Source organism: Larimichthys crocea, chromosome XVI (genome assembly GCF_000972845.2).
Source record: "Larimichthys crocea isolate SSNF chromosome XVI, L_crocea_2.0, whole genome shotgun sequence".
Lineage (NCBI taxonomy): Eukaryota > Metazoa > Chordata > Actinopteri > Sciaenidae > Larimichthys > Larimichthys crocea.
Window position 1 is genome coordinate 7,712,463 of NC_040026.1, and position 13,140 is coordinate 7,725,602.

General features: G+C 43.7%; 1 protein-coding gene and 1 long non-coding RNA gene across 2 annotated transcripts in view; both read right to left on the reverse strand.

Annotated features, from left to right (window-relative positions):
• Positions 1-2,217: 2,217 nt before the first annotated feature.
• On the reverse strand, positions 2,218-3,372 carry LOC113747887 (uncharacterized). The gene is made up of 4 exons (XR_003463968.1): positions 3,304-3,372; positions 2,815-2,928; positions 2,581-2,718; positions 2,218-2,271 (listed from the first exon to the last, which is right to left on the reverse strand). It is a non-coding gene; the product is annotated as an uncharacterized LOC113747887 (long non-coding RNA).
• A 7,083-nt stretch (positions 3,373-10,455) lies between these two features.
• The window catches only part of LOC109137928 (activin receptor type-2B-like), a 31,777-nt gene continuing 29,092 nt past the window's right edge, over positions 10,456-13,140 (reverse strand). Inside the window, 1 exon segment of the mRNA XM_027289783.1 lies at positions 10,456-13,029. Coding sequence (XP_027145584.1) covers positions 12,811-13,029 — 219 coding nt within the window. The 3' untranslated portion in view covers positions 10,456-12,810.

Here is a 13,140-nt window from a genome sequence, read left to right on the forward strand (position 1 = left end):
TCATATACACACACCACACACACACACACACACACCACACACACACCACACACACACACACACACACAGAAAGTGTACACCACACCAATTGGCATCCATTCTTTTTCCCGCAGTCTGAAGACGAGACTTAAGTTTAGCTCTCACACGCGAGGCGGCTCATCTCTACAACACCCTCCACAGGATGATGATGATGATGATGAGCTGCTGATGAGTGATGATGATTGATGTTGCTGATGATGGTGATATGATGATGATGGTGCTGATGGTAGTGGTGATGGTGGTTGTGGTGATGATGGTGATGATGGTGATGATGGTGTGAAATGTACATTTTTGTACCTTATGTTTCACTGTTGTAGCTCACCTGTTAGAACCTCAGACAAAACTTGTATACTGATTCTAACTTTAATGTGTCTGCCGACTGCACGTGAGAACTGGCTCATCCCTGTACAAAAATCCGCAAACAAAACCAAGCGTGTGTTTTGAATGACGGAGTGATGGGAACAGATGTTTTTTAAAATCTATAAACTATCTATTGTACGTATACAGCAGACGGTGAGAGAAATGTCCAGGTCCTGTCCTCATGTTGTAAAACTGGTTGAAGGTTCCAGTGGCTGTGTTCTATTTTTCAATGATTACTGTCACATAGATGTTTATTTGCAGCCTGATGAAAATACTCGTCTTAGGATTGATCTTTTTTTAAATGTGCTGTTGTGTGTTGTGTGTGTGTGTGTGGGTGTCGTGTGTGTGTGGGTGGTGTGTGTGTGTGGGGGTCCTCTCTTCATAAATTCTATTGTAAATCTCCAACCAGTGCCAGGCCATTACGTATGGATGGTGTCGTTCAAGTCCTCTCCACCCACACACACACCCCCGGTTACTGAAACAATTAAGATCACGTAGAACAAGAACGTGTTCTTTCACTGTATCTTTTTTTATATTGGAAGAATTAAAAATAAATTCTGTCAAATCATTTTCACATGTTGTTTAAAAATTGTTGCTGTTGTGATTTTCTTCTTCTGAATCCGGCGTGTCAAAACACGGCTGTCGGCGGTTCGATCCCCGGCTCCTCCAGTCTGCATGTCGAAGTGTCCTTGGGCTGAATACTGAATCTGAGAGCAGTTGGCACCGTGCATGGCAGCTGATGCTATCAGCGTGTGTGATATGTAGTCTAATAAACAAATAATATAATAATTATTTTTATCGCCTTCCCATTTTGTGATTTTTGCTAAAACTTCCACTGACAAATAAATGAACGGCCTCTAATTTTAATGGAAAGTTTATTTACACAGTGGAGACAGAATATTAAAAATATATCCAGAGAATCACTTATTTATAAAGGTTATACATTGATCTGCATTTGACTGAGGGAAATAAGTAACAGAATAGGACTCAGTACTTGGTGTAGAAACCCTTGTTGGCATGCAGAGGTCAGATGTTTCTTGTAGTCGGTCATCAGGTTTGTGCACATCTCAGGAACTATTTTGGTCCACTCCTCTTTGCAGATCCTGTCCAGATCCTTCTGGTTTCAAGGCGATCGCTCGGCAACTCGCTTTGGTCAAACTTTGAGTGTCTGCACGTTTCATTTAAAGTCTGTTTAACTACAGCATCAGCATCTGTCTGTTTTAGTTAACGGACTCTTAATGTTCCTGCTCAGCATCCATCCAATGCAGTCCAGGTTTTGTCCCATCAGTGTGAGACTTCTTAAAAACAACAAAACGTCTCATTTAAAGACGACAGTCAGGAAGTGACACTGTAGAACAGTCAGCTGTTTCTTGCTTTTGCTTCAGCTTAAGTCCAGCTCTCTGGAAAGACATGGATCCACCTCACATAGGCAGCGATCAGGACGAGCTGCCTCAGCTCCCTTATTTCGCACTGTGTCGATCAGTCTCGTGCTTTTTCTGCTTGCTTTTCTCGACTGACTCTGTTTCAATCATTATGATGCCACGTGCAAAAGTTTATCCAGAGCTGTTCAGAACCGGTCCAGAACACTCTGCTCTGACACTCTGTCGACTGAGAACGCCTTGTCTGCTGGGCTCTGTCCTCTGCTGGACTCTGTCCTCTGCTGGGGACTCTGACCCCTGCTGTGGGACTCTGCTGGGACTCTGTCCCTCTGCTGGGACTCTGTCCTCTGCTCTGCTGGGACTCTGTCCTCTGCGGGACTCTTGACCTCTGCTGGGACTCTGTCCTCTGGGGACTTGTCCTCTCTGCTGGGACTCTGCCTCTGCTGTGGGACTCTGTCCTCTGCTGGGACTCTGTCCTCCGCCATTCTTGAATCTGGAAGATAACCAGTGAAAACTTGATTTTTGTTTTTTAGCAACAATCACTTTTAAACAAAGATCTCTTTCATTATTGCAGTATAGTAGTAGTAGTAGTAGTAGTAGTAGTAGTAGTATTTTCATTATAGGTTTATACACCCTGGAGCTCAATGGCCAATAAGATCCCTCAAAACTGGTTCAAATGGATTTCAGGATGAATACAGATTGACGACGATCAGAGTAAGAATGAAGACGCCTCAGGATCAATCAGTTACTGTTGCTCTATTCTATCGTGTCTGTTGTCCTGTCAGGTGGATGAAGACTTTACCGGGCAGATTAACTTCACGCGACCAAACACACTCCTGTGTTCGGTCTTGGACTGTCACAGTCACAGTCTTTGTGTTTGTAGGCAGGAGATCTCAAACGGGATCATATTTGGTCCAAAGTCCATGTCGAACTCTTCTTCCTGAAAAACAAAGTAGTATTCAAGGTAAATAAACACAGTAGTTTGATGACTCAGCATGTTGCAGCACTAACAAAGACTTTTCTTTAAAATACTCACCTCAGGCTGAATTTTAGTGGCCTCAGGACAGTCAAGACTGTAACTCTGATTCTTGATGAGTCTGCATCGAGGAGTGGTCTCGATGTACTCATAAGGCAACTGTTGATTTATGACCTGAAGAGACATCAGAACATTTTAACATTTAAATGAGAGGCTTTATCCTCAGTCTTCCTTTTGTACAAAAATAAATTCAAAGTTATCTGAAGAGGCTTCAACAGTCTGTATACATTTCAAATGGAGATCTACCAAAGTTTGTTTGGAATATAATTCCCTCTTTGTGTTTCCCTGTTGGGATGCAGTGGACGGACAGAAACAGAAACAGGGAACTGAAAACTAAAAAGCCTGTAACGGCCTCTGATACCTTTCTACAGAGTTTTGACAAATACTGAAGATTTGGGATCAGGTAAGGATGGGGTGAGGTCCAACACTGTAAAAAAACGTCCAACAGTTTAGGAACATTGTCAACACACAGCTTGGAAAAAGCTTTACCTCTTTCAGATCGACGTTCCTCGGCAGGAGAAGAACATGAAGTTTCTTACTCTCTTGGCAGGTGTGGTCTCCTGGAGGGAAGGATGAGGAGGGGGGACAGGAGACAGGGAGCGAGCGAGAGGAAAAGGAACAATGGACAGGATAGGTAACAGTGAGTGGGAAGGAGGAAACCGGGAGAAGGAAGAGAACAAGGGAGGGAGGAGGAGAGAGGTTCCGAAGACGTAAGAGGAAAAAGAAAGGAGGAGGAAAGAAAGGAGCGAAGTGGAGAAGGGGCATCGTGGAAGAGGGAGCGGAGACAGGGCGAGGAGTGGAAAGGAGATGGAGGGGGAAGTGATGGTCAGCAAGGTGGGAGAGAGGGAGGGAGAGGGACGACAGCTAAGAAGGGAGGGAACAGCTGAACTCGACCATTAACTGGTTTTGTCCACAACCTCTCAACAAGATCCCAGACCAGGCCAAAGAGAGAGAGGTGATGGACTTCGACAACCACATGAGAGTCTGTGATCTTCAGCGGCTTGAGGACGCTCATCCCATCATCAGTGATGTGGACGACAGACAACAGACCATCAGGCAGCAGAGCTGTGAAAACAAAGAGCTGTTACACTTTTGTTTTACTGATAACAACCTCAGTGTAATGTTACATAGACATGTTATATAGACGTTGCCCAGGTTGAGCAACCATGCTGTTGCAGTACAGACTGTTTCCATGAGTCAGGACTTCTGTGAGGCCTAAAGGGAATAAATGATCGTGCCTGTGGGAACTATTTCATATAATTTATTTCAAACTGAGAAGAAATGAAGTGAAAAGAACAAAGGAGAATTTCCAAACAGCTTTTTGTATCAGTGCTGCTGGAAATGAGTCGTGAGTTGAGCTGTTCTGTCCTATTGAAGGAATATAAACCCACTATTAAAGCACAACGCTTTATGAAGTGTGCCATGCCTCGATCAAAGGAGGTTTCTGTGGCGCTCAGAAAACAAGCTGTGGATGGTCACCAGGCTTCTAAAGAGGAAGTCCTTCACCAATCAGCTGTCAGGCAGACAGTGTACAATGAAGGACAATCCAACCATTTGAAATGAGAACATCATGTTTGGTATTCCAGCATAAGAACTGCATCTCATCTGTGGGCACGGTGGTGGCATATCATGCCTGCCTTTGCTGCCTCGTGTCAGGGCAGTCATGACATGAATTCTGGGTTGTACCAGCACAATGTCAGAGTATCTGTTCATAAACTGATGCTCAACAAAGGTGGGGCCATGCAGAGAGGACACACAAAACTTGGTTAAAGCAGAAAAATGTAACGTTGGAATGTCCGAGTCAAAGTCCGACCTGAACCACACGAAATATTGGAAAGCCTGGAGAGTGGGAAGGAAGCCGCCAACATGACTGAGTCTGGAAGAAACAATGGGGACAAATTTGCTTGTATCATGAAATCTGTAGAATTTCTATGAATACCTTTATACTGGCACAACTTCTATGTCTTTAGTCTGCTTTAAACACTGTCACTATTGTCCCATCTTTTGTTAGCAGAGGACAGAGTCCCAGCAGAGGACAGAGTCCCAGCAGAGGTCAGAGTCCCAGCAGAGGACAGGCTGCTCTCAGTTCGAACAGAGTTTGTCATCAGTGTGTCTGAACCTGTTCTGAACGAGCTTCTGGACAGACTTCTTGAGCATGGTATTATAAATGATGGTGAGATGCAGTCAGTCAGAATAAAAGCCAAAGCAGACAAAGCACGAGACGTGATCGACACGGTGCGAAGAAAAGGACGTGCAGCCCTCGAGGTCCTGATCGCTGCTCTCTGTCAGGTGGATCCATTTCTTTCCAGACACCTGAGATTAATCTGAAGCAAAAGCAAGAAACAGCTGACTGTTCTACAGTGTCACGTTCCTGACTGTCGTCTTTAAATGAGACGTTTTGTTGTTTTTAAGAAGTGGACTAAGTCTCACACTGATGGGCAAAACCTGGACTGCATTGGATGGATGCTGAGCAGGAAAATTAAGAGTCCGTTAACTAAAACAGACAGATGCTGATGCTGTAGTTAAACAGACTTTAAATGAAACATGCAGACACTCAAAGTTTGACCAAAGCGAGTTGCTGAGCGATCGCCTTGAAACCAGAAGAATCTGGACAGGATCTGCAAAGAGGAGTGGACCAAAATAATTCCTGAGATGTGCACAAACCTGATGACCGACTACAAGAAACATCTGACCTCTGCATGCCAACAAGGGTTTCTACTCCAAGTACTGAGTCCTATTCTGTTACTTATTTCCCTCAATCAAATGCAGATCAATGTATAACTTTTATAACTAAGTGATTCTCTGGATATATTTTTAATATTCTGTCTCTCACTGTGTAAATAAACTTTCCATTAAAATTAGAGACCGTTCATTTATTTGTCAGTGGAAGTTTAGCAAAAATCACAAAATGGGTAAGCGATAAAATAATTATTATATTATTTGTTTATTAGACTACATATTCATTCACACGCTGATAGCATCAGCTGCCATGCACGGTGCCAACTGCTCATCAGATTCAGTATTCAGCCCAAGGACACTTCGACATGCAGACTGGAGGAGCCGGGGATCGAACCGCCGACGTGCCATGTGTTTGACACGCCTGATTCAGAAGAAGAAAAATCACAACAGCAACAATTTTACAACATGTGTGTAAAATGATTTGACAGAATTTATTTTTAATTTTCCATATAAAAAAAGATACAATTGAAATAACACTTCTTGTTCTACAGTGATCTTTATTTTTCAGTAACCGGGTGTGTGTGTGTGTGTGAGAGGACTTGAACTACACTCATCCATACAGTAATGATCCTGGCACTGGGTGGAGATTTACAATAGATTTATGGAAGAGAGGGACCACACACACACACACACACACACACACACACACACACACACACACACACACACACACACACACACACACACAGCACATTTAAAAAAAAGATCAATCCTAAGACGAGTATTTTCATCAGGCTGCAAATTAAACATCTATGTTACAGTAATCATTGAAAAATAGAAAACAGCCACTGGAACCTTCAAACAGTTTTACAACATGATGGACAGGACCTGGACATTTCTCTCCCGTCTGCTGTATACGTACATATATATTTATAGATTTTAAAAACATCTGTTCCCACACTCCTTCAGTTCAAAACACACGCTTGGTTTTGTTGCTGATTTTTTTACAGTGATGAGCCAGTTCTCAGCGTGCAGTCAGGCAGACACATTAAAGTTAAATCAGTAGTACAAGTTTGTCTGAGTTCTACAGTTGAGCTACAACAGTGAAACATAAAGGTACAAAATGTACATTTCACACCATCATCACCATCACCACTACCATCATCACCATCATCATCATTATCACCACCATCACCATCACCACCATCATCACCACCACCATCACCACTACCATCATCACCATCATCATCATTATCACCATCATCATCATCATCATCACCATCATCATCATCATCACCATCATCACCATCACCACCATCATCACCATCACCACCATCACCATCATCATCACCACCACCATCACCACTACCATCATCACCATCATCATCATTATCACCATCATCATCATCATCATCACCATCATCATCATCATCACCATCATCACCATCACTACCATCATCACCATCACCACCATCACCATCATCATCACCACCACCATCACCACTACCATCATCACCATCATCATCATTATCACCATCATCATCATCATCATCACCATCATCATCATCATCACCATCATCACCATCACCACCATCATCACCATCACCATCACCACCATCATCACCACCACCATCACCACTACCATCATCACCATCATCATCATTATCACCATCATCATCATCATCATCACCATCATCATCATCATCACCATCATCACCATCACCACCATCATCACCATCACCACCATCACCATCATCATCACCACCACCATCACCACTACCATCATCACCATCATCATCATTATCACCATCATCATCATCATCATCACCATCATCATCATCATCACCATCATCACCATCACTACCATCATCACCATCATCATCATTATCACCATCATCATCATCATCATCATCATCCTGGTGGAGGGTTTTGTAGAGATGGCCGCCTCTCTGTTGATGAGCATAAACTTAAGTCTCGTCTTCAGACTGCGTGAAAAGATGGATGCCAATTGGATGTGTTGTGTACACTTCTGTGTGTGTGTGTGTGTGTGTGTGTGTGTGTGTGTGTATATATATATAAATAAAATGTACACTGGACAACCTTGTTACGTTCACAGAAGTACAGTTAACTCAGACTTCTGAACAAACTGCACTTTGTCGGTACTTTCAACATTTGTTTCTGTACTGACTCTTGGGCTGGGCAGTCGACACAATACCATATAGAAACAGAGGGCGGCCGTCTCTACACACCTGGTTTGTTCAGGATAAGAATGGAAGGAAGGAGTCATGTGACCCCTTCAGAGTCACTGGCTCCTCCTCCATTTATCCAGCAGGGAGGAACAGCAGCAACTTGTTCATGATGACCCCTTGACAACATGCCTGGGAAACCTCTTGCCAATGAAAGCCCTGAATCAGATTTCACACGACTCCGTTTGGACTTTTCTTTTAGTCTCAAACATTGTACAGCCCACAGAGAGTCTCCCACCTCTGCTTGGGAAAGTGGAATGAGGAGGTCGACATGAAGAATAAAAAGTTAGTGTTCTAACATGAGAAAGCTTCATCAAGCATGTGACCTCGTAACAGGTTCATCAAAGTATTCCCACTTCATGTCAGAAAGTCTCTCTGATGACTGAGTGCTGAACTCGAAGAGGCAGGAAGCTCTGTGGAGGAAGAAGTTTCTACAAAGTCAAGGGGTCCATTGGGATTATTACATGTGGTCGACCCACAGGTTTCTGTCAATATGTACCAGTGAAGATTTTTAGATGTTCGGAAGAAATCAACAAGTGGACACTTCTTGATTTCTTTGAGGCACTTGACTGGCCACAAAAATGGAAGCAACTCTTTGAACAATTAGTGAGAACGAGCCTTTCAATGGTGACTCTTTATTTGAAATACAGTGAAAGCAGAAACCAGGGAAACGCTGCTCGCTGCGTCCTCCCACTCTTAGTCCATCATCACGTCCTGCTGAGGATCCGACATCAGCTGATTACGGGATAAATAAATCACGTCTCATTTTTTTACATCATGTTTTAGGTACATTTATTATCCAAACTGCTACAATCACTATCAACATATCGGCCGTGTGATGAGCCACCATGGAGGCTTCTCTGTACGAGTGTGATATCTTAGCCAATCAGTGCTAACAGTACAAGTGTGTGGTTCCATTGATATGAATTGAAAAACATCTGCTGTGTTGGGTTCTTAGCATTATTAGCATTCAACACATTGGTCCAACACTCCACTGGTTTCATGCGAACAGTGCTTCATGTTTCCTTTTAAATGGCAGTTCAAACACGTGTTTAGGATTCTGGTTACATGAGTGTGAAGCCTGAACAATAATGTTGCCAGAGTCTTCCCACCATCAACAACTTTAACGAGGTAATATGTTCCTGGAAACACCTGGATCTGAGTCATCCTGTCAGGTCGTCTGCATCGTTTGAGAAGGTTATGAGTCACATCAAGATCACACCTGGACATGAGCAGAAAATACATTTGGAACACTGTGAGGTGACATTTGTGTCCTGGAGAATCAAACGTAGGTCACTCAGCCTTCATCAAAGCTGCATTCTCTTTAGTCTGAAGCAGATGTTCTAAATGTATTTTCATTCAAACAGTCTGGTGTAATATTTAGAAAGACTTGAGCTTTTACATTCACAGGAAGGACAGAGGGGAAGTGGAGAAGGAAGCTCCAGAGATGAGGTCAAATAAAGGCACGACACTGACGACGTCAGACAAACTCAGTGAAACAAAAAGGAAGTGGAGACGAGAACTAAGGTGAGGAGGAAAACAAAAAGGAAGTGGAGACGAGAACTAAGGTGAGGAGGAAAGAAACAAGGAATTATTCAATAGAAGTGGAAGACAAGGGAGGAGCGACAGGAAGTTGGAAGGAAAGGAAAGATGGCACCATGACAGAGAGAAAAGGAACAGGCAAAACGAAAGAGAAGAGGAGAGGAAAGGAGGGAGGACAAGAGGTCAGGAAACAAGTAAAGAGGTGGAGAAGAGAAGACACGAGGACACGAGTGATGGGGATGACGGTGTGTTCCCACAAATACATTTTAACTGAGTCTGCAGGCCGGTTCACTGTTCATAGGGAGAGAAACATTTGTCAGAAAATACATTTGCAAACGGCTCTCGTGGCCACAAATGTCACTCTACAGAAATAATTTCTACATAGAAACGTAGGAAACTTCGTGGGCTACACAGCGATATCACTGCTGAAGCTGTCAGACTTATAGTTTTGGCGGGAGACGCACTGATGCTCCAGGATCACCCACCGACAGCCCCATCTACTCCCATGTAAACTGGAGAGGAGAAATTTCCCAAAGGAGCACGGGGCACCTGTTCTTTCTCTCTCTCCCCAGGTCACATTTTTTAACTTCACACACTGAAATTCAGCATTCATATGGTCGACAAGATGAGGATGCTCACGGTCATTTGGGCTTTTTGATACCACCTACCGTTTGGCATTAGTGTCCACTAGTTGGAGGGGCTTCATTTAGAGATTTTCTGTGTCTCTCAGCAGTCACTCACACACAGACAGAGCACAGCTGCAGTTAATTGCTCTGACCTGCAGCTGACCCTGGTTGCTCGGCAACCTCAAGCTGCCTTTGACTGACTTTGTTGAAGTCTCTGTGCTGCTGCAGTGTCAGTAATGTCTGTCAGACACACTCTACAGTTATTTACACAGTTTATAGTTTGATTTAAACAGATCTGAGAATGCTGAAATAACTCGTCACGATGTAGATGTGTAAAAAGTCTGAATTCAGACTTTGTCAGGTCTGAAGACGACAAACAACTTTTAAAATGTTTGTTTTCTAAATCGAATTTGGTTGGATTGGGAACGAGAAATTCACGGACTCACGTCGCTCACATATTTAGTTTCTGCGTGAACACACCATGAGAAACAAGAAGAGAGTACAAATAAGGTGAGGAGACGAGGACAGGATGATAGAAGTAGTCCAGCTCAGTCCAGGTGCTTTTATAATATCGGCAGTTCAGTTCAGTCTAAAAAAAGAAACAACACTTCAACTATTTACAGCGTAGAGGTTCGAGTCTCTGTAACCTGGTAGCTTTGCTTCTTCAGTCAGTTTGGAGATTTTATGTAAAAAAAAAAATGAACCTCTCCAATGAGTAAAATAAAAAAATAAAAAAAAACAGAATAAAAAGTTCACAATAAAATATTATGTGACTACAAGTCAACTAATAAAATAAAACAACTTTAAGACGTAGAAAAGTCTTCTGAGGTATTTCTGGTGTACTGAGGTGATCTGTGGTTCATGAGCAGTATTGTTTTAATGTGTTTTTCCCCCCCACTCGTTTAACTAGTTGTCTTTTGCGCGACATCATTCCCGCCTGACGCTCCTTGAACGTCTCCTGTCGCTTCACTGACTTCGTACAAAGACGGAGAGTTGCATGTGTTCAATGCACCGAAAGTCAAATGAACAATATAAAGGATTATACAGAAATATATTCATCTTTGAGTTTGAATCATCGTCAGCAGCAGCATCGACATTCACTGTTACACGTATGGCATCACAGAAGGAACAAAAACACACTGAAAAAAACAAAACTAATGTTCTTCGATTTTGTTTCCAGTTCTTTTTCCACATTTTCGGACCTTCAGGGACTTTTTGTTTTGTTTTTTGTGCTGTTACCGTTCACCACGCTTGTCTCGCCACAACAGCGCCGGTGACACTGGCCGGTCATGTAGTAACTTTGTTTTGTTCCATTTCTTTTTAAGGCTCCCGTTATGAGCTGTTGTTTCCACAGGTAACGAGTTACACAGGTTTGTAAAAATGGCGGTTGCCGGTGCTGCATTGGCTCGTGTTCGACCAATCGGCAAACATTTATGTTGTTACGTGAAGGTTGTGCCGGGACAGCGTCGACACCACAGCAACGTTCTGAGAACCTCCAATCGTTCTTAAAACCATGAAAAAGTTCCTCTGGTCCAAAAACCTTTTGTTAGCACTGACGTGTCTTAACGTAGCGGATGGAGCTGCGGTTTTTGGTCCCGGTTGAAATAATAAATAAATAAAAAGGTGAGGAGGTGACTTGTGACCTTTGAACCTCTGCTGCAGCAAGGTGACCGAACTGAGGAGGTCAGAGGTCACAGGCCGCTTCATTTAACAATCAGCATGTAACAGTATCAAATCAAAACACACACACACACACACACACACACACACACACAGCCCGACCTGAATGCATAAACTTGATGCATCATGAGGTCTTGCACCTTTTCTTTTTTTTCAAATTTACATATTCAGCCAGTAGGCTTTGAGCACCCTCAGATAAACCCCTCCCACCCTCCATTGGCCCTGCCCCCACCCGACCATGTTGAACTTGTGGTCGGTGCCACGTCACGTCGAAGCCCCTCCCCCTAACCCTGCCAACCCCTGTAGACCTGGTAACCTGAGAAGTTTTATTTCAGAGCCAACCAAAATGCTGTGGTTGAGCGCTGTCAGCCAATCAAATCTCTGCATGCAAGAAGTACTTCCTGGTTCCTGAAAAAGACTTCTCTCCGTCTTCAACCTCAAATTAGAAAAGCTGAACACAAACGGAGAGCGAGAGAACGCAAACCTTCACACCTTTCCTTCTGACCTCACTTCCTGTTTCCTGTCGTTCTGGATGCAACCCGTTGGATCCGAAGGTTTGTCGTCGAACAGTAGAAGAAGAAACATAGAAAAGAAAACGAGTCTCAGAAAAGGTAGAAAAACAAAAGTTTGCCGCCGGTGTTCGTTGTGTAACAGTCATCGCGTTCCTACGAGGGTTTGCAGCATTGTAGTAAAAAAAATCCCGATGGAGGGTTGATGGTAGGTGGTTGCTAGGTGACACAGTTGCCAGGTGAGTAGATAAGTCCAGATGTGGAGAAGAAGAAGACAGCAGAGGAAACGTGATGGAAGTCTCTGAGGTACCTGGAGATAGACGAGCATTCACTGAGTCGGGAGCTGAATGCCTGTGTGTGTGTGTGTGTGTGTGTGTGTGTGTGTGTGTGTGTTCACCACACACACACTTGGTTTTAAAAAGACACAAATGACTGGACAACAACAAGAAAGTGTGCTGGTAGAATCTGTCCTGAAGGACCAAGAGAAGAAGAGTTCATAGTCAAATAGCAGCTGCTCACGTACTTCCTGTTTGTAAAATTCCACTGAGAAAAAATGTGTGTGTGTGTGTGTGTGTGTGTGTGTGTGAGTGTGAGTGTGTGTGTGTGTGAGAGTGTGTGTGTGTGTGTGTGTGTGTGTGCGTTCGGTCATTTCACAGGAAGTTGAACTGAATTTCAGGAAAGTCAGCGGTAACTTCAGGCCTCCGTGTTTTCACCTCATATACTGGACTCTTTGGGCGGTAGGTCCACATTGGTTACCATGGGAACGGGTGCGGGCATGGAGACCATCAGGGCGTGGTCGGAGGTAGGCGGGGTGATGGTGGTGGTGAGACGACGGATCTAACAGATCCTCTCCTCCACGCAGCCAGTCGACAGTCGAGCCTCAGCATCGTGATCCCAGCACTCCTCCACCGTCTCGCAGATCTGAGCCAGACCCTGCAGATGGAGAAGCACAGTCAGTCCACCTTAAATGAGCTCAGTCCACCTTAAATGAGCCATTCTGTGAACTAAAGTCAGATTCAACCGTGTGTGTGTGTGTGTGTGTGT